At 39.9% G+C, this 23242-nt stretch overlaps 1 protein-coding gene across 5 annotated transcripts in view; it reads right to left on the bottom strand.

Annotated features, from left to right (window-relative positions):
• Positions 1 to 3714: 3714 nt before the first annotated feature.
• The window catches only part of RpS18 (ribosomal protein S18), a 33778-nt gene continuing 14250 nt past the window's right edge, over positions 3715 to 23242 (bottom strand). For 2 of the 5 annotated variants that reach the window (XM_045769132.2, XM_045769128.2), the window contains exons 2-4: positions 11206 to 11391; positions 4799 to 4900; positions 3715 to 3904 (exon numbers count right to left, since the gene is read on the bottom strand). In XM_045769132.2, coding sequence (XP_045625088.1) covers positions 3737 to 3904; positions 4799 to 4900; positions 11206 to 11391 — 456 coding nt within the window. In that variant the 3' untranslated portion in view covers positions 3715 to 3736. Of the gene's footprint in view, positions 3905 to 4798; positions 4901 to 11205; positions 11392 to 16603; positions 16661 to 16784; positions 16809 to 16854; positions 17002 to 23242 lie in introns of those variants that run through there. The other 3 variants (XM_045769130.2, XM_045769131.2, XM_045769129.2) reach the window with 3 other exon arrangements.

Raw genomic sequence — 23242 nt, 5'->3', positions numbered from 1 at the left:
GTAGCACACTTGGAATATCGAATAAGTATTTGTTTTTAGTGTGGTACCCAAGACTTCTGTTACAACTTTCTAGGAAGCGTTTAAGGTCAGGATTGGCATTACAGTTCAGAGTATTAAATACTGTATATAGAGTACACTTGAGAGTATGTGCAGGGACTTAATATCTAACATATTCAAAAATTTAAATGAGGGGGTGGGCCGAGTGCTGTCAGAGGCCAGAGTTTTTTATTGTTCTAATAGCAGATTTGTGTTGAGTATTTGAGGACGTAGATGATTTTGGGTAGTAGAACTCCAAGCACAGATACCATAACCGACATAAGGATGGATGAAAGAGTAATAGAGCATTAGGGCGAGGTATATAGTATCTGATTTTAGAAAGAATGCAAACTGTTTTAGATTTTTTTTGCTATATTTTGAATTATTTATGTATGACTGCATAAACTACTTCCATTTGAATATGTAAGCCCATGAAATAATCCAACTCATCCTACTGAAATGATTGTACTTATAGTAATTATTTTGTTGGAAGTACCAATATTTTGTGATGGACCACCAGTAAATCACATTTTGTATTCTTAACTTTATAGGCCGCCAAAAATAAAGCTAAAAAACTAATTTAAATACTCCTTGGACTAGTAGATCACATTTCTGTAGTACATAAGGCCTATGATAGCGTGTATTAAACCTAGGATTGGTAGGCGAAGAGAAGAGGCTAGGTCAGGTTACATTATGCTCCTGTTAAATAAGGTTGTTGAATAATACAACATGTATTATTCAACAACTAAATTGAATGATACAAAAGGCAAATTTCTGGTGATGCATCACTGCATGCTGGTACTTTCGACCACATAGTTAACATAGGTCTTTCATTTTGGGAAGATGGACTGAAATAATCACGTGTCCAATACGTAACTGAACCTGAGGTGTTTCCACACACTTCCTCTTATGGTGGGATGAAGGCCACGGGAGATGGGTCACACTTTGTGGTTAATTCGTTAATCGTAATGGCTAATCATCTCTCTACAACTGTTGCAGATTGAACCTTCAATGGCCGGGTAGAAACCCTCGAAAGGAATTGATTTCTAAGAGACATGGGACCGGAACGAACGGCTCTGGATGAAACTACCTCGTCTACCCTCAACGATTGGTTTGGGTGACACTAATCCTTCCACCGCAGGCCAATGGATGGGTGCGACTGTAGCCTTTAGTGCCTCACATATCCACCAGACAACGGTGAAGTAAATGCAAGTTACTAAATTATAATACATGTACTCTTTACCTGCATAAACCCGAGAAAGAAGAGAGTGCACTGGTCTAGTATTCACGTGTTTGGAGAGTGTGGGTTGGTCGGTTGCCGACCGTCAGCCCATCTGCCGTTTTCTTCGCCGTGTTGTAGGGGAAACTAGTCAATATAAATTCTTCTGCAGTAATTCAACCGATGGAAGCAGTACGTCGCATTGATATAAATCTCAACGGCCAGAAGAATTTATAAATCATAGCAGCTTGCAAAATTGACGGGCTGTCTCATTTTCTATTCGAGGATCTTCAGATAGGTTTGGTTCGGGGAATTTAGTGGATCACTATTGCGACGTGACGACTTAGAAAACGGGTTGGACAGTATCTACAGCAGCTACCCCCCCCCCCCTATCCCCTTCCACCAAAAGGTAGGTACAAGCGCAGATTTCTTACTTTTAAGCAGGCTAATAACTTTCCCATCCCAAGGGGACTATAAGAAAGATCACCAGACCCCAGGAATAATCAAGCATACCTTTGACTGAAAATCTAAGAGATTCAACTGCATAATTTTTTTTTTATGCAACAATCACTTGGATCACTGTATCTAAGCATGGAGACCGTCTTCTGAAGGACAATTGATGCTTTGGAGAAAGTATAACACCGGGCAACAAATAGATAAGTAAACGATAAATAAGTTCCAGAGATACACTCTTATCAAGAACAAGGGCCACAGGGTTAACAATTCAAACCAGGCATGACAGGGCGGGTCTCATCGAAACAGAATAATGAACAAATTGGAGGCTTTTGATCCAACCTTCCAAAGGTCAGATGTAACAAACAGGGAGCAACGGTTTCAAGCTCAACAAGCCACAATTTAGATTTAGGATTGAAAATAGATGTTTTTTCAGTTATAAACCCATGGAACTACCTACCCGCCATAGCCGTAAATAATAAAACTAATCCTACGGGAAAAAATCATCGGGACAAATGGGTGGTGGGTTGAGAGACATTTAACAAGCCGCCGGCTTCCTGTTCTCGTTGAGGTCAGTGCTAGTGGCCGGTAAAATTCGTGCCATTACAATTTTCTATCATCAGGGGAAAGCGCAAAGCTAATACTTTTTTTTTTTTAGAACTTTAAAGGGGGTCAGGATAAGGATTTGGGATGAGACGGGGCAAAGGAATGGTGCCCACCCACTTGGATGGTCAGTGAGAACGCAGACCTGCATGAAACGAGACCGTCGCGCCACCGTCTAAAGTGGCGAGGCTTTACATGCTAATTTTCCCTGGAAAACAAGTCTTCTCTAATGTATACCGCATTTTGACGTATCCCAAAGGCCAAACACTGTTAGCAAAATTGACGTGTTCCATTTTTCTATTCGTGGGACCCAAAGTTCTGACAACTTAATACATCAGTTTAAAGTTCTGAACGCTCGAGAAAAGGGCTGAACAAAGTCGACAATTACTGCCCGTCCCCCTCCACCACCAGCCCTCCAATTAAGTAGTTGCGCGATATTTACGTTAATTACCAATTCAGGAATTGAAAGACGTGTAGGGCATTGACACTTTACCATGCATGCTTAACATAAAGCTGCAAATGAACAAATCTACAAGGGCCGTGACGAGGGTTCAAACCTACGTCAATATACGGCTAATTCTGTAGAGCCCAGTAGAGAAAATTAAAGTAAGAAAAGGTAATTATCAAAAGGCACCAAACCGGGCAGCCTCTGGTAGATAGGCTTATGTAGGTAAAGGAAGTCTGCAAGTTTTAAATAAACGTTCGTACAATCAATATGCAAGGCAAGTTAGGACGGCAGAGTATGTAGGCTTTACATACACAATGCCGATCGCGGTCTTCGGAATCACAGTTTGTTATACTGTTCACACAAAAAAATTCATGACTGGTATTCAGTTCCAGAGTAGTATTTCCAAGTAGAGTAGGAGTTCCAAGTATCCAAGCTACGTGAAGTGCAATCCAAGACCTTTAAAGCCCTTTGAAACAATTCAAAGGCAAGGTAGTCTTAATGTGCAGGTGCTTTCCATGTTAAATGTATAAAAAAATTTACTATCGGCAATTATTACAGAGTCTAAAGCAAGCCAGTTTCATATTTTTTTTTTAATTTTCATGGCGTCAGCCTTATATTTGGAATAATTTAATTCAATAATTAATCAAGAATAATTTCTCTCTCCTGTTTTAATATGTTCACAATTTCGTTAAGTTCTGCTTTACAGCACATGTATTTCCAAATCTTTACAAGTCTAAGCCCTCTAAGCTTTGTATCTAAGTTCCGTAAGAATGTGGCACCACCACCACCACCAACAGGGGTGGAGTTTTGAAGATAAAGGCAAACAAAAAATATATAAATATATTTAAGAATAATGCATGACAAAACGATGGGTATAAACAATGACAATTCATTCCTGTTGACTATAGATCGAGGAAAGAAATGACTTAACAAAACGGATAAAACAAATGCCGTGCTAGTGTATCATTTATTTCAGTTTACTTCTTCTTGGACACACCAACAGTGCGACCGCGACGGCCAGTGGTCTTTGTGTGCTGACCTCGAACACGGAGACCCCAGAAATGACGAAGACCACGATGGGCCCGAATCTTCTTCATGCGTTCAAGATCCTCGCGTAGCTTGGTCTCGAGGTTATTGGACATGACCTGAAAACGAATTTTTTTAATTTTAGATACATTTTTAAATTTATGTATGCATGTATGTATATCAGCAGCAGAGCATACAGTATCAAGCATTAATATACATGGTCTAATATATATGGTCTAATCCTAGAAGGGCTGAAGTATTTTCAATTTCATTAATACAATATTGCCAGTTCCCCCACACGAGGCCAAGAGGAATCTAGTCTAGAATGTTAGTTTTAGCTTCTAAAATCCATTAAAAGTATCACTTTATATTTGCAATTTCAACAAGAACTATCACTGGCAGCACCCACTTTCATAATTCATGGGGCCTCGTAGCCTGGTGGATAGCGCGCAGGACTCGTAATTCTGTGGCGCGGGTTCGATTCCCGCACGAGGCAGAAACAAATGGGCAAAGTTTCTTTCACCCTGAATGCCCCTGTTACCTAGCAGTAAAATAGGTACCTGGGTGTTAGTCAGCTGTCACGGGCTGCTTCCTGGGGGTGGAGGCCTGGTCGAAGACCGGGCCGCGGGGACACTAAAGCCCCGAAATCATCTCAAGATAACCTCAAGATAACACTAGATGTACTCTTCATAAACTGTCATTCATTGCATATACATTTACTACATAATATTTTTAATTAATACGATATATGACAGGTCAAGTTAAATTTTCTCAACTCTAATGTATGACAATTTAAGGCATTTACTTAAAAGGTAAATGCTTTGCATGTTGGAAAGATTTGAAACCCTTATCTGTAAAGTACAGGCAGAGTGCAAGTCATTTCCATTTTGTTCTAGCACATTTTCTACACCTAGGCTTCTCAAATGTAAACCTAGGCTCTAGAATGTGCAAAGATCGGAGAAACTTAAATGTGAACCCAATATAAACTATTTGAACAATAAACAAATAATCACCTGACTGTATTTGCCATCTTTGATATCCTTTTGTCTGTTAAGGAACCAGTCTGGAATCTTGTACTGGCGGGGGTTGCTCATAATTGTTACGATCTTCTCAACCTAGAAAAATAAATATTTAAATAACTGTATATCTAGACATGTATATTTAAATACCTCCAGGAACATATTTTATCAGCTTTAATTATGGGAACTATACCTTACATTACTGGAAGGAAGATATAGTGCGACATGAATGCCACATACAAGACTGAGGAATTATTTTTTGCACATTTATAATTGCTTCAGCAGTTAGCATGCTGATTTTCTAAATTGGAGGCCATAGATTTCCTGGCAGGTATTTTAAAATTAACCACTTCTACCATCTACAATATTTGTCAGAAATCTTTAGTCTGAATCAAGTAAAACCTGACTCAGGTGGAAGGTTTCTCTTTTTTCTACCTTCAGTCGTTACACCGAACACAACAGAAAATGTGCAGGTGCCTTTTATGAAGGTGTACCATACTTGCCTACAATGTTACTCATTAATCACCACCTGAAGGTAGTGGCCACAGCAGAAGGCATTTGGCTTTAACATTTTGTATATTATACTTTATTCCATACCCATTAGGTTCTAAAATTTTATTAGCACAGATAGGAAAATGTTTTAATGACATTTTAAGCAAAATAGGGTTAATGAGCTCAAATAAAATAAAATGTATAATTATAACTAAAATGCAATTGCCAACCATGTTTTAGTTTTGCCACCTACAAATCTATACATGTTTACAACAAAAATGGCTGTAAATTTGCACTGCCATAAAAATTTGGATGAATTCTGTTAATTCAATGAAAATCTGGAGAAAAAGCCTAAAAGAGTCCCAGATTAAGCTAAAAATAATCACTAAATTCAAACTGATAATGTGGTGAAAATATTTATCACAAGAACAAATCCACAAGGGCTGTGATGAAGGCTCGAACCCACACAATGTTCCCAGATGCACCTTAGTCAACTGTATCACGACATAAAACAATTGTAACCTGGAGTGCTATTGACCTCACGAGGATTCCAAAGCTTCTCCAAAGCAAAACTAGGTTTTCACACAATTTCCCCATGCACCCGGGCTCTCAACCAAATGTTCTACCTCTACGCCCTTACTTCAATACACACAAATCACAATAGCGTGATATATCTTGCATCATCGCGGCCCTTGTGGATTTATTCATTTGATATATCACGTTATTGTGATTTGTGTGTATTGAAGGGCATAAATTATTGTACCTACTACCCTCTTAGTTTATAAGATTGAAAAGCCTATAAAATAAAGATCCTTGCACGTTGCAACAAAGCCTTGCTAAACTAAAAAAAATATATATCAAGCATCAATCGTGCCCTAATTTAACACTATGCAGATCAGGACAACCTGGAGTCCTGTTTCGCCTACCCGCTTCCGTGATGTGGACATAAAATTGTGTCCTCATAAAAAATATTTGTATAAAATTCAATTTTAATCCGATTTCATTGGGGTTTGTTTCAAACTGCGCGCCATGAATTTATCTTTCTCACCACTAGGCCGCTCGGCGCATCGGCCTACCCGGTCACGTGACCGGCCCATTGTGTTCGTGTCACGTGTCTTGAGTCGATCACGCTCTCCTCGTGCGCCAAAACTAGCATTTTTACCCGTTCCCATGTGGATTATACCCAATTCATTCATCAAAAATGGATCCAGGTCAAGGCCCAAGCAGTTCTACGCCCAAGGAAGCCTCCAAGTCCTCGAAACAGGACAAAATAACCATGATTTATCAGAAGTACAGCGGAGTGAAACTCACACCCACGAAAATTCCAGGCCTCATGGAGGCTTTATCAGAGGCTGAGCATGACGAAGGTGATGTTGAGGGAGTGGAGGATGAGTTGGGATACCACAACGATTATAGGGGAGTGCAGGGATCTGGAGTGAATGATACTGCAACGAGTGATGAGGAGACCGAGGACCTCACCGAGGAAGAGAAGGCACCGCTACCACCACCTCCTCCATCTAGGCGCACACGTGGTGCATCTAAACTACCTAGAAAAGTAGCTACCCGAAATGTTGCTCTTCGTAGGAAAACACAACAAACTGTGCCAAGTAATTCTAGCAGTGATCAAAGCATGGAAGTTCCAAGTGATGAGGAAAGTGAGGAAGCTTCATCTGAGCCTCCTCAAAGGCGTACACGTACAGTACATACTCGGAAGGCTGGGGCTGGGGAGGGCTGGAGTCGTGGCAATACTCCCCCAATTGTTGATTTTACAGGAAATCCTGGACTGACCATTCCCAAACCTACCAGTGCACTAGCTTTTATTCAGTTGTTCTTTACGCATGCCCTACTTGAATTCTTGACCACTGAAACTAATTTGTACACTTCGCAGATATTCCGAATGACCAATGAAAACACGTCGGATATTTGGAAACAAGTGAAGGTGAAAGAAATGGCGCAATTCCTAGGACTGTGCATATTGATGGGCATAAGCAGGCTCCCATCTATGAGGATGTATTGGCAAACAGGAAAGCCATGGCATACACGTTTCTTCAACTTGTTCATGACGTCGAAACGTTTCCAGCACATAAGCCAGTTTTTCCATACATTCAATAACAATGCAGTGCCCGTGAACAATACTGATAAGTTGATAAAAGTGAGACTAGTGATGGATTATTTGAAAGAGGTTTGCTCAAGTTTACATCCCCAAGAAAGTTGTGTTTGGATGAGGGTACAATGGCATGGCGTGGCCGACAATCGTTCAAAGTGTACAATCCAAACAAACCAGACAAGTATGGTGTGAAACTTTATATGCTTGCTGAATCAGTCTCTGGGTACATATATGACTGACGTATACTCAGGTATTGGCAAGACGATAGTGGATACAGTAATGGGGTTGATTCAGCCTTTAGTGAACAAGGGTTACCATTTGTACATGGATAATTACTACAACTCTGTTAACCTAACAGAAAAATTGAGAGAACTTGGGGTGTACACATGTGGCACAATTAGAATGCTACGTGGCACCCCAAAGGTATTGCAAGCTCTAGCCAAGGGTAAACTTCCACTGGATACCACCATATATCGCCGCAATGACAACACCTTCATTCTCCTGTGGAGAGACAAGCGAGTAGTCTCAATAATTACCAACATCCACAATGCAGACACTCAGCTAGTTCAGCGAAGGAAACGAATTCGCAACCGAGACGGAACAAGTGGAATACAACAGGTAACAGTGAACAAACCTACTGCAATTTGCGAGTACAATAAGTTCCTGAAAGGTGTGGACCACTTCGATCAAATGGTGAAGTATTACCATTTTACCAGGAAAACTCACAAGTGGACCAAAAAGATAACGTTTTATTTCCTGCAAATGGCATTGCACAATGCCTTTGTTTTGTACAAATACAACACAACTGATCGAAAAAAGCTAACATTGCTACAGTTCCATGAGGTGGCAATCTGGGCCCTATTGCACTGGGACCCGGAGGAGTGGCCTAAAACATCATCTCAACACTTGCGGCACGCTCCAGACAGAAATGACGACAGCTCCTGCCATGCAAACTCCCGGACCATCTGGTGTGAGGCGGCCTTTGTTCACTTCACCACCTCAAGATGAAACAGCAACCGAATCTGAACCAGAGATGTCTGCCACACTGCCATTTGACGAAACGGTTTAGTCAGATGAATCTGACTCGGTCAAATGTTTCACCTCCAGCGAGAAGACATGGCCCTATTATCGATTCAGAAAATCGCATGAACTACAAACTGAAACATGAATTTTACAGACTGCCCAAACGTCTCAAGTGTCATGCATGCGCACGGTCCGGTAAAAGGAAGGACACAAACATAGGATGCAGGACCTGTAACGTTGCACTATTATTCCCTGCTACACCAATTACCACCGGAAAAGGGTGTATTGGGTGGTGAAGAAGTAACCACCCGCAACAGCTTCACTCCACCTACAAACCATCTGTTGAGCAACTTCAGGAATGAAGAACCTGAAGAAGGTGGAGTGAAGAAAAAATGCTCAACTTACTGTTCCACAACCAGCTTTCCCTTGGTAAGTACACCTATTTGGTCCAAGTTTGTGTAGTATAATTTAGCTCAGAACATTCTATTGCAAACAAATTGTCACAAAAATGAATGACATACATAGAATAATAATGTCAGGACAGTGAAATAAGTATAAACTTTCAAAGCGCCGTATCGCGCATGTGTCGTCCCGTCACCAATACCTGGTAACAGTGCGGCCACTTCCCACTCTCTTGCGGGTGGGCCGCGACCATTATTCTACGTTTATATTCATATCACCGTGTTGGGAATTTCATTGGGAGTCCATTGATACCAAAATTAACGCTGAAGGACAAGTGTGGAGGTGATAACAATCCCAAGAGTAAAAACATTTTGTTGCTGTTGGGCGCTCACGGCGACTCATCTTCGTAGTTATTTATTTGGTGCTGGTATCTCTACCTTTCGTGAATTTTTTTACTGATGTTCTTCTAGAGAATTTTATTGCGAACACATTGGTACCCAAATGAAATAGGTAGCTTGAGAACTAAGGTCAGGAGAGTAAAAAGAGTATACACATTTTTGTTTTTACGCTTAAGCGACAAAAAACGCAGCGCGCGCACGTTTTTTTTTCTAACCTTCGCCGGGCGCACGAAAGTGTTAAGCCAGCATAGCTGTTAGTGCATCTCATTACTGATGCTTTTAAAATCACTTAAAGTTTTGATCCAACTAATGATTGTGAGCACAAATCTTACACCTGTTAACTATTCAACATTTTAAGATTATTAAATCTCAAATGTAAATGCATTAATATACATGGTTTTTAAATGGTATTAAACCTAAAACATTCGCACAATATTTTTGGGTCAGATTTACTCTTGATATACTATTTTGATCTTTTCAAGCATTCTAATGAGCAATTTCTTATTAGGTATTCTAATGCACACTAGTACAAAAGAATCATTTTACAAACTAAATGTCATCTGGATGTAGCTTTCAATCAAAATCGCCAATTTTCCCAAAAATATTGAATGAATAATGACACCATTTATACTCAAGGCAAACCTTTGACCCTGTTAGTAAGCATAGTTCTGTGCTGGCAAGCTACTGGTTTTTTTTTGCCCATTTTACAAAAAAGAATTAACACTTTCGCGCTCTCGGCGCTCAAAAAAAAACAATACCCCAGATGCTTTCGGCACTTCACGCGCCTACGCGGTAAGACCGAAAAGTGTACACTCTTTTGACTGTCCTGACAATAATTGAAGGCGCACGTATTTAAATTTGGTATCACTGTGTTCGCAATGAAATTGTCTATAAGAGCATACCTATAAAATGCCACCCAAGCATAAGGAGTATCAACACCAAATAAAAAACTATGCAGATCACTCGCTGAGAGCGCCAAACAGCAACAAAATGTTTCCACTCTCTTAATGGTTGCGAAGCCTACAGTTGTCCTACATCGCTAATTTTGGTATCATTGGAATCGCAATAAAATTCTCTACACGGACATATGCATATGAATGTTTAATATAGGTAATTGCCCACCCGCAAGAGTGTGTGAAGTGGAGAGGAGTTAGCCGCGAGCGCACTGGCGAAAACACTGGGGAAATCATGCTCGCAAAGTTTATACGTTTCCTGACCCTACTTTTCTATGTATGTATTTCTTTTTTATACCAATGTGTTCGCAATAAAATTTTCTATAAGATGAACTGTATAACATTTGTACAAAGCATGTGTAAGAGAAGCGCCAAATATAGAACCACGTCGCTCAGTATGCGTTCGCGGCAGAAACGAACGCATTGTTTTCGTTCGTTTGATGTTTGTCATGTTTATACTTGTTGAAACATTTTATAATTTGTATGACAGTGATCGCAGTAAAATTCCCTACACAGACATATACATAACACATACAAATATTTCCCGTGTTGGATATATCAACGGCTAAAGGGAACCCACTGCCACACGCTCGCCACACCCCCAAACATACTTTGTGTATTTTTTTTTTACTCATAGAAGTTTGTGATATAATATTCATTCTGGTACCAAAACATTCGCAAATAAATTCCCTACAAAACAAAAGTATCCCCATCCATTTCGGTTAAAAAATGGAATTTATAGAAATATTTTTTCGATGGACGAGAAAAGTCGGCTGTTATGCGGAATCTTAAGAGAAAACGGCGACGAGTTATCTCTAATCTAAAGCGCGAAAGTGTTAAAGGCAAAATTAGCAGATGTAGTAAAATTACCACAGCTTAATGCTATTAACTCTGCCTAATCTCATCAAGTATATTACTACTATTGTCTTCGTTGAAAATATAAAATGCCTGAAGAAAAATTAAAACACCATTACAATATAATTTTTTCCATGCAGTGTGTGTACTAGCATAAAAACAGTACTATACCTCTTCCTCGGTCATCTCTCCAGCACGCTTGGATTGATCAATGTCTGCCTTCTTCAAAACTATGTTTGAGTAACGTCGGCCAACACCTTTGATGGCCGTCATGGCAAACATGACCTTTCGTCTGCCATCAATGTTGGTGTTCATCAAACGCAGGATGTGCTGAAACTTTTCTGGAACCACCAACGACTGAAAAATATCAATCTTCATTTAATTCCAATAACATACATTATTCTAATACACAAAATAAAAGTCTACATCATACATTTACTATTAAATACTATAATAAATCTTGTGGTACTTCAAACAAGACATTTTGTATTTTACAATAGCAAATTTACAAGGCCAAAACCTTCATAAGCACTAGACAGTACAAAATCTGTTCCAAACTGGAAGAATTTGTATTATGGAAAAAGATTTGGGAATATGGCAATAACTGGTTGATCAGTTTGCACATACAAAAAGATCAAGCCAGCTATATCCCAATTCTTACCAAAATTACTTTACTGTAAATTGTAAAAAGATAAAGGTCATAAAATAAGGGGGATAGGCAGCATCTCAACAGCCAATTTCTCCAATTTTCAGAGCAAAATTACAAATTAACCAAAACCAGTAAATTCAGACAAAATGCAAAACTAACCGTCTTGATAGTAAGAACAGGCGAGCTTAGAATTTTCTAGTCAGTTTTGAAAATATAGCACACATTTTCAACCTCAAATAGTAATGCTCCCATGCAGTAAAAATCATTAATACAAAAAATCAAAATTCTGCCCAATTTTCCCTACATGAATTTTTTTTTAATTTCTTATAGTTGGACTATAATTTTTTTTAGCCAAACCTAGAGTAATGATTAATTATTTTGAGCAAGGCCTTAGTTGAGAAGGCTAAAATGTTTCTATAAATTGTCAGAAAATTTTAGTCCGAATTAACTACAAAAAGGTAATACGGGTGGAAATTCTCTCTTTATTATCCCTGTCTGTTTTTACACCCACAGCAACAAGATGCCCAGATGCTATTATCAGAAGGGATGAACACACTTAGGCAATGTGCCATATCAGCAAAAGCTTATATATATTTAGCTGCCAGTCTCAAGGATTCCAATGCCAAATTTCAATTTCCAAATGGTGCACAATATATTTTTAACTTAGTACACTTCTTACACCTATTACAGTACACAATAACCAAACAGGAGAGCTATGAACTGGACAAATTGCAGAAAGTCATACGCAACGAGTATTTGCCTATATAAACCGAAAAGCTATCCAGTCCAACTCGAAACGTATCCTAAAAAAAATACCCGATACTAATTGTGCTTTGGATGTTGAAGCAGATGTGACGAGTTGCTGAACCAAATTTAACATTTTCATCAGACAAGCCAAAAAGCTTTGGCATTAGTTGTCAGGCCATTACACAATGTAGATGCAGACTGACTTCCCCACAGCAAATTCTAAAAAATTTATTTTGTACTTTATGCCAACAAAACTGGTAGCTGCATAATGGACCACCGCTTGCCAATTAGTTAATATATGAAACCAAGCAGTGGGATGGATGTTTTTGATTTAGCAAACCACTATCTACTTTGCATACATACACTATACATTAACAACACCCTCTCATGTTCAGTATTGTCAACTGACAAGCATCTTGAAATTTAGTATCTAGCTTTGCAGTCACTACCCTGTATTTAGGAATCTTAACCAATACAGTACAGAATAAACAAAAAGAACAAATCAAGTAAACTAGTGCCAATTTAAAGTAACTATTGTCAATTGTTTGTTAAACCCTTGAACACGAGACTGATGCTGGCTTTTGGTACAAGGTATCCATAAGGTGTATGGCTATGGATAAGAGGCATCTATTAGTCTAGGCTATCCAATAGTTAACATGGCAGAAAGGATGGGCTGAACATTAGGGATACTAGGTGTAATCTACACTATACAATGGAACCTAAATTCAACGAATCTCCAGTTGGAACAAGTTCCATGCCAGACTTTAGTCAATTCGAAGAACAAGAGTTCGCTGAAGCAGGGAATGTGTGTACAGTATTTGCCGAGGATGTTGGGACCAAGTTCATAGGCAGACGTTGCCAGAAAGTTAGGGGGGTGGGAGGGGTTCCTTGGGAAAGCCATAAGCTATTTCAAACCAAATACAATGAATTTCCATATTTCCAGAAATTTTTGTTCATTAAAATATGGGCCTCTTTCCTTTGAAAAGGACACGACAGGTTGAAATTATTTTGCTCTGCGAAATATTTTGCCCATAGAGCATGGGAAATATAAAGTATGAATGGTAATTTATAAATGGATTTTGCTTTGGAATTTGTTTTGGTTGGGGTAAATGGTAATTCTTAATATGGCTCCAATCACATTTTTAATGATTTTTGTAGATGGGTACAACATTACAAGAAATAGTAAGGGCCTTGAGAATGCCATTGAGCATATTTGAAACTAAATTCTATGCTTCATTTTAATCTAGATTCCCTGGTTTGTTTACTAACATTGGTATTTTTTCCTTTGAAAATTAGATTTCTGGACTAGGGCATGGGAAATACACTAGATGTAATTCAATCTCTACAGACTGGTAATCTTAGCAGTTGTCCTTCATATGACTAATTGAAATTAAAATTTTACTCTATGAAATCAGCTTATAGGGGAAGTCTGAAATATTCAGGAACAAATTTTAACTAAAATGGCTCTACTGATTTTATATTTGTGTGTGGACTTATCACAAGAAATAAGTGGGGGCCTTGGGAAAGTTACAGAGGATATTTATAACCAAATTATAATTTGTTGTCAGTTGGCAAGGTTTTCGTCCACTCAAATTATGGCCAATTCAGGAGAGTTCATTCAAAGGGGGAAGGGAAATTTTAGGAGAAAGTGCCAAGCCATTACGAATATATAGCACTTGGAAGGGATCATGATTTGGGATAGGGCGGAAGCAAGGAATGGTGCCCAACCACTTGGATGGTTGGCGATTGAACGGCAACCTGCATGAAGTCGCTCTACCGTCCGGCCAAAGTGGTTGGGCACGAGCATTAAAAAATCCACCATGCCAAGATTGGAAGATAGTTTATGCTCTGCCATGGCTATACAAGTAAGGCAAAGTTTAATAGTCACAAATTATGCTAAAGTTGACAGGCAATAAAAAAAACAATTGCTTAGTTGCACATCTAAGATACCATACAAGTCCACCATGCTATAGATAATGGCCAATATTTTAGCGACAAATGTTATTAGGTTTAAACAAATTCCACTGCCATTATCAACAATAAGAATTGCCTGCACCTTAATAGTAGACAACGCATTTAGCCCTAGAATTACCAGTACTTCCATTGGAGGGAAAGTAGCATATTTCAGTACACTATCGGCTCACCATAGCCCGTGCTAAACAACTTTTAGTCAAGAGCAGCCAAATCTAAAACATAGCAATAAAGTTTGTACCTATTAATTTTAATATAGCACTTTTTTCCTAACTGAATGGAAATGAATAAAAAGATGGACTTGGTAGCTGATGGTATTGAAGGCCATATTGAATACTATTCTAAAATTTTACAAATTAATTTAGAGATATTGGGGAACGTTACCCCACGAAGACTAGGATGAAAATGATAGCCGAGCAAGTTTCAGAAACTGCATTACGAGGATTCCCTTTACAGCTACTTTAGTACATCCACACGAGATATTATACCACAATTTGTGGAAACAATCAAATAGTATATAGTTCTTATCGACATAAGCTAATTTATGCTTTAAGGTTGGTAAATTTTGTCTGAAAACTGTTCAATCAAGACATTAAGTCACATCTGTATCTTGGTAAAAGTGACAGGATAAACCAAACCATTTATGAGCAAATGCAGTACAGTACTTTCATGCCATTATCCTGCAAGCGAGATTACTACCACGATTGACTGCCCCACAAACTTAAGAGTTTAAACTTTTCTGTATTGACAACCAAAGTATGAAACTAATCCTTAAAAAACAAAAAGCCAACCATACTAGCAACCTGCAGTACCATTTGCTCTCTTTCGGTACAAAACCAAGGATAAAATTATTAACTGTCCAGAGTTCCACAGAAGCCAATCTTTAGGTTTTTAGTTTGAGCTTTTAAATAAAACTAATAAAATCCACTAGAAGCTATCACTAGAGAACATCACATTAAGCAAGTACATGCAACTTTCCCATTACTTATCTATAATTAATAGCAGAACATCAGAGGCAAATAACTATAAAAGTACTGTACCTGTAATATACTAATTTACTGTAATATGTTTTCACTTGTGTGACTGGCCAAGAAATTCAGACACCCATATTAAAATTAAACAAATTTACTGGGCACTTTTTTACGAAGAAAATTAAACCCTACCGTTCTGAATCCATACAGAAAGCCTGCGTAATCGAGGTCGCATGAATTTGTTACCAGCCATTATGTACAGATTGATACTGATACACAACTAATATTTTAAAATCTATGTAATCTTACCCAACCTCACCCAAGCCTACCAACATTTAACCATGTTAATACATCAAACATTGATATATAAATATAGTTTTAATAAAAATGATCAACTGATATAGCAGTGTACATTTTTTTAATACTACAGTTACCTTGACTTTACAAATACTGTACACCATTACACATTAGAAGATTAAAAAATAAAATGCTACGACTAGATGCACACTTGATTAGTGTGAGCAAGTTTGAGAAAACATCTTGGGATTACAGACTAACGTTTTACTGCTCTAGACGACTGTAACAGTTCATAAGACCGACAGGTTGAATATAATATTTCTCAATTCTTTTAATACACGTAGGAAACCCCCCAGTGACGATTTCCTTCGTCTTAAGTGACATGCTAGATTCCCCATTAACCATTAAGTTTGGGGGGGGGGGGTCTTGTCAGTAGATACCTTAGCCGGCTAATATGATGTTAGGTTTTAACAGGTTAAAGCTAGAGCAGTGATATATCAACTTTCAAATCATGTAAATCTCCTGGCAGATTTATTTGTTAATTTGAATGTGTCCAGCACAAAATGACTGAAGCAAAACTATCAAGTTGCAGTTATTCCGTCTTTAAAATATGTAGCACGTTTTGAAATTTGAACAGGAAACATTGATAATATACCAATACCTTAACGTTAACTTAAATTGAATAAACAAACATTTACCTTTCATTTTTCCACCATGCACCAGCAACTGCTTTACATACACGGTTTAAAACAATAAAGTGAACAATGAATTATTATAATAATAATAAGTTTGATCAGGGAGGACAATGGGAGTCACGGAGCTGCACAATTATAAACACCGCCTTGTCCACTACACCACAATTACTAAAATAATAATTACCATTCTACTTTAAATTTCTCAATCTGAATATCAAAATAAAACCATGCAAACTTACATTAGACGAGAACATAATTCCCCCCCACACATGACTGGCCATGTTACTGGGCCTCAGCATGTAAACATTACCCCACGTCACACGTACCACCAATCATCAGCCCCAACACCTTACTCTCCTCCCCCATCAGCACCCAGGGCGTTGCCCGTAACACCAGGCTGCACAAAACATTAACATATACCATGACGGGTGTTGGGGATGCCGAGATAAACAACGATATAACTGGCCGAGCGAGGGTCTGGTCTACCTACCATGGCGGCGGTCTGAAGGGAAGGACTGGCGCCTCGGTGCGTCACCCGACAACACGTTCCAAATGCTCGGAAAATAAATACCATGCAAAGATACCCGCTATAGACACATAACTAATGTATAAATAATAGACAAAAATTTGAAATATAATTGTTTGCATTTAATTTGTATTAATTAGTAATTTAAGTAAATTGAAATTGAAATTGAAATAAGTTTATTGAGGTAAAATACACACAAAGGGATGAGGTAGCTCAAGTTATTCTCACCCCGTTCAGTACATCGTGTTAATACATACATATACACACATCATAAACAATAAACATACTTCATAGGATTTAAGTAAATAATCTTTATAACTGCTCTGTACGGAATGGGTATGGGGTGCATAATAAAGAAAAGAAATTGAAATTGCGTTGCTAACCAGCCCAGACAATCTTTTCAGTTTATTCGTCATAAAAATCAGGGTCTATACGAAATATTGTATTTTCTAACATATTACACAAATATTAAACTATTGAAAAAGGAACATATGCATTTTCTGGACCAGTCTCTTTTGCTTTGTTTTTGTACTATCAAAAATTTAAAATTATTTTATAAAATGCCTCTATTAGCATACCACTAGATCACGTATGAAACTAATGGCTTATTGTACTTAAATATTACTTTATTCGATAGTAGTGCCAATTATTTTTTTTAATTTAGTCTATCACACATCAATAAAAGGAAGAAAACGTTTATACAATTTCAGAAAATGAAATGTTTGAATTATTTATGGTAGACCTAACTAAATACAGAGGTTCTTCAATTGTCTAAATCAAAATTTTACAATAATTCATACATTACCTAAGTAAATGAACAACAAACCATGGCGCCTATATTAAAAAACTTTCGTGCGCGACATTGGAAGCCTTTATTGCATATAGAATTAATGATACGCCCATAATTCTCCTTGTCGAAGTCAGGAAGCCTGTGACTATAATTAATATACTTTAAACTTGTACTGAGGTTCCACAAAGGTCGAACTAGTGACCCTCCGTAGGATGCGACCCACAACAGTTGTCTAACTCCCGGGTACCCAAGGAAGTTGTCAAATCCTGTGAACAATGTGTAAGTTCCATGGTTGTAGGCTGATTAAAGGAGCGTCGGATACAACCTCTTCTTGAATCCTAGCAATAGCTGCTTGGACCTTTGGAACACACCATAAATAATAAAGTGCTGCTTGGAACTTTTTGTTCAGAGTAGCTGAATCTAAAACATCATCATATCTAGCAGCGCGAGATCCAGAGACACTTCAATATGTTATATGACCAAAGATCTCACTCACTCCAAAACTCTACGGGTTATTCATGCCCGTGCCACCACATGGGGTGGTTTAATCTTCAACAACAAAAGAACTTACCAGATTTCCGGTACCCGACAATCAAAGGCTAGTTGTACAGTTGGATAAGTTCTCGACTCACAATCGAGGATCTTCTGATATATATAGTTGCTCACGTTCCATTTTACCAATTCATTTAATGGATTCGATTTTATCGTATCCACTCAGTAAAACATCTAAGTTATTGGGGCGCTTAAAAATGTTAAATCTGTGTTTTCCAGAACGCAGGCGAGAGATACATAATAATTTACACTTGGAAAACAGAGAACCTGATTCTAAATCTGCACATGGAAATAACGCCTCATGAGAGCACTAAGAATTGCAGGAAGTACAAAATAGCCCCTTTGAAAAACAGAAGTACAGTAGGTACGTTAAGAGTGAATTCTGTCACCATTAAAGACTCAAGACTTTTCAACACACTCCCTCTGCACATACGAGGCATAACTAACTGACCTCTCAAGGTGTTCAAGAGAGAACTTGATAAACACCTCCAAAGAATTCTTCATCAACCAGGATGTGATTCATGCGTCAGGCTGCGAGCAGCTGCGTCCAACAGCCGGTTTGAACAACCACCCTGGAGGTTCGTCAGAGACCGGGCCGCGAGGACGTTGATCCCCGTAACCAAAAGGTAGAAGGGTGATGATGATCAATACTGTTTAAAGGGAGACGATCCTTAAACAATTTAATGTACTCGCCGAGTTATTCACGCCGTTTTTGCGATATAGGACATTCTTAAGTCAGACTAAACTATATTGAACTATTGACCAAGCTATTAATTGCAAAAATAATAATTGAAACGGATCTCTTTTCTCGACATCTACTTACATATAAAAGAAGTAAACTAAAATTAAAGACTAATTAGGGGGACCCTAATGGAAGCCTATCTCTATAGATGAAACTTAGTTAACAAAGGTCGACTTATGATTTATTTTATTTTATTTATATTTACAAGAATTCTTACACTCCTGTAAAGCCACTGTCACGCATAACGTTTTGGGCAGGTTCTTAAGCTTAATTTTCTCTGGAATACGACCCTCCAAATAGTTTAACAAGGTACCCATTCACTGCTGGGTGAACAGAGGTTGCAGTTAAGGATTGGTGCCTAGTCCGATTGGCACTGGAGCCGGTGGCTGGGCGGACAGAACACTGGTCGCGTGATCCTGTGGTCCCGGGTTCGATCCCGGGCGCCGGCAAGAAACAATGGGCAGAGTTTCGTTCACCCTGATGCCTAGGCTGTTACCTAGCAGTAAATAGGTACCTGGGAGTTAGTCAGCTGTCACAGGCTGCTTCCTGGAGGTGGAGGCCTTGTCGAGGACCGGGCCGCGAGGACACTAAGCCCCGAAATCATCTCAAGATAACCTCAAGAGAGTCAATCCTCCCCGGCCAGGATACGAACCTAGGCCAAATCGTCTGCGAAGCGCTGGGCGAGTGTTACCACTGTGCCATGGGAACTGCATGTATGTTATGTTTGAGTGAGAATTTGTCGTGGGGATAATGTAGACTCTTTCTTCCGAATTATTATTATTTTCTATCAAGAATTCCTCATATATAAATATATTTGTGATGAGTACACCAGTTTTAAAAATTTTCTAATTTCATAAGTTCTGCAGAAATAGGACCGATATGTTTTAATCATCACTAATTGACCAAGTAATCTTTAGATAAAACATTCCATTTAAGAGCAACAGTCTACTACTATAAGCAAGATAGTTAATGTTAATATTAGCATTGCATTTAACGGCCAATATTATCAATGCCCTTCACGCTGATATTAGCAATGTATTAACGCTAATATTTGCAAGACACTTAAATACTGACGCTTAAATTAGTAAGGCATGTAACGCTAATATTAGCAAGGAACACAACGCTGACATAGAGGCTTACTTATCCCAGAGGCGTCCTTGGCCTTTACCATTGATTAATTCTATAAAATGAAATGCCATCCCAAAAACTGCCATCATCAGCAGCATCGGTAAAGGAGGTGCGCGCAAAAAAATTAATGGTGTTAACTACCCATTGAATTTAGTTCAGTTTATTTATTATGCATTACCTCATGTATATAGCCATGCTCTGCGAGATAGTGGGAAAAGTTGCAGAGGCAGACAGTTGGTTCAGGAACTGAACCCCAAAATTCATTTACCTAGGCTAGTTTGAAGCATTGATGAGCAGGTTATCTTGAGATGATTTCGGGGCTTTAGTGTCCCCGCGGCCCGGTCCTCGACCAGGCCTCAATCCCCCAGGAAGCAGCCTGTGACAGCTGACTAACATCCAGGTACCTATTTTACTGCTAGGTAAAAGGGGCATAGGGTGAAAGAAACTCTGCCCATTGTTTCTCGCCGGCGCCCAGGATCGAACCTGGGACCACAGGATAACAAGCCAAGTGTGCTGTCCACTCAGCCACCGGCTCCTTTACATAATCTAGTAACATAAATAGGCCTATGGTATTTCAACTCATCCTCGACTCAATAGGAAATGTAATGTAGATGTTTATCTCTCAGAATGTTTGGTAATATGTTTATTGTTTGTGATGTGTGTCTATGTATGTATTAACACGATGTACTGAACGGGGTGAGAACAGCTTGAGCTACCTCATCCCTTTGTGTGTATTTTACCTCAATAAACTTTTTTCAATTTCAATTTCAATCCTCGACTCAAGTCCATTACATCCAGCGGTCGACCCCACAGACGCATTCATAAATTGTAACATGCTGTTCATTTGAAACGGGAATTTTCTCAAAAAAGGAACAAGTGATTCACTGACGAATTTTGCTCGAACCACAACGCTTTAAATGTTTCGCCCACGTACTACAAATACAAATAATCGCCAACAGAACCTAAACACCTAACCTATATATGCACAATATGCTAATATATTATAATAGTAATTTATATTTGAGAAAATTCCTGTTTTGAATTAACAGCATGTTAAAATGTAAGAATGCGTCTGTGGGGTCGACCGCTGGATGTAATTGACTTGAGTCGAGGACGGGTTGAAATGCTTCACCCACGTAATATAAATACAAATAATCGCCAAAAGAACCTAAACACTTAACCTAACATAACCAATGCCTAAATATGCACAGTATGCTAATATTTAACAATATTAAATTATATTTGAGAAAATTCATATTATAAATGAACAGAATGTTAAAAAAAATTTTTTTTTTTTTATTTTTACATGCAAGCATGCGTATAATATACAAGAAAAACAGAACAAATATAACATAGAACAAAAGTACAAAGCACACATATGTACAAGGACAAAGGAACAAATCAATAGAAGACCAGCCAGAAGGGCTGACCACAAAAAAATGCATATACAAACAATACACAATTAGTAACAGTGTAATACAAACATAAGGGAAAACCCCAGGACAAAATGCACACAAAACAAGCCTGCTAACACCTCAAATACATACAGAGAGGCGAGAAACATACAAGAATAAGGACAATAACAATAAAGAAAACAGATCCGCCATAACAAACGGAAGGCAAAACATAACAGAGCACACGCCAACAGCCTGAAGGGCACACAAACAAGCGCACACGACATCCATAACCAAACACACAAACGCATAGGAACCGCACACCCCCCCCACGAACCATACAAAAAAAAACCACAAAACAAACCGGAGCACGCAGGAACCGGGAAACAATACCCACCCCACCCACTCACATACACACCCCACAACCAGGCAACACAAAATACATAGAAATCACTTGCGAGGAACATCGGAAGAAACGTACTTCTCCGGGAACAGCGCACAAGGATATTTCGCCTTGTAAGCTTCCCAGACGAGATCTTCAAGGTCGGTAGGGTTTTCGATCCCCCGCGCTCGAGCGGGTATCATAAACTCGGGAACATCTATATCTGGCGGCATCGGCCAATGCCTAAGGTCACTGACGCAAGTCGCATAACGAGGCTGGGGAGCGCCAACCACGCCCTTCGAGGAAGCAGACGACACCGGAGAAGCGGACGAGGGACGCCGAGCCTGCCACGCCTTCGCCATCGGAGCAGGTGTCGGACGCTGAGACGATAGCACTTCCACGGATACCGCAGGAGACACGGAAGGGACTGCAGGAAACGGAAGAGGCGGCAAGACCGCTGCCGAGGAAACGGGTAACGAGGAAGGGGCCACAGAACATCCAGAGCGAGCATCCTTTCTCAACATCACTACCAGGCCACCCCGCTCACCACCAACTACAGCAGGGGGAACCACCGCCCACGAAGAACCGGAGCCATCCGACGCAGGCAACGCACCTGAAGCGGGACCCTCGGACACCGGACCAGAAGTTGAGGCCGAAACGCCGGCACCGGCATCCTCAGGCAAGTGTACCTCCGCCACCACCGTAGTGTGCACCACATCCGGAGCCACCCCACCGTCAACGGAAGGACGACACTCGTCGAATTCGCCAACATCAGCCCGCGCAGAAGAACGCCGGGAACGCTTAGGCTCGGGCCGCACATCATCAGACCCGGAGGCAGACTCAGCGACCCGCGCAGCACCAACCGAGCGAACTGACGCACGCCGCAGCACGGCAGCCTCCTCAACCACACGGAGCACCAGGCTAGGCACAGGAGGGAATTCCGGATCCACCCCATCTCCCAGCACAGCCGGGACAGACGGCGAGGGTGCAGGGACCGGGACAGACACAGCAGAGGAAGAACTGGAAGACGAGGGGACCGAGCAAACGGCAGGCGGAAGAGGCGCAGGGACATCAGCTGGAGCACTAGGCGAGGACCCAACCACTGGAAGAGATGCGGCAACAACAGGGGGCGCAACAGGCGGAGCAACAGCTGCTACAGAGGGCACCTCCTCAGCCGAAGAGACGTCCATACCCACCGAATCATCCCCCACAGGAAGGGGCGGAAAATCCTCCTCACTGAAGAGGTTCACTGGTGCAACAGGAGGCGCAGAACAGTCAGCAGCCTGATGGCCCAAAAGACCACAACGATAACACGTCCGCGGCTGACGGGCGTAAAACACCCGAACGTTGTACCCCATAAGGCG

This window comes from Procambarus clarkii, chromosome 51, assembly GCF_040958095.1.
Source record: "Procambarus clarkii isolate CNS0578487 chromosome 51, FALCON_Pclarkii_2.0, whole genome shotgun sequence".
In the NCBI taxonomy this organism is placed as follows: Eukaryota; Metazoa; Arthropoda; class Malacostraca; order Decapoda; family Cambaridae; genus Procambarus; species Procambarus clarkii.
Note: the sequence above shows the minus strand (reverse complement) of the source record. Positions and strands in the feature narration are given on the sequence as shown.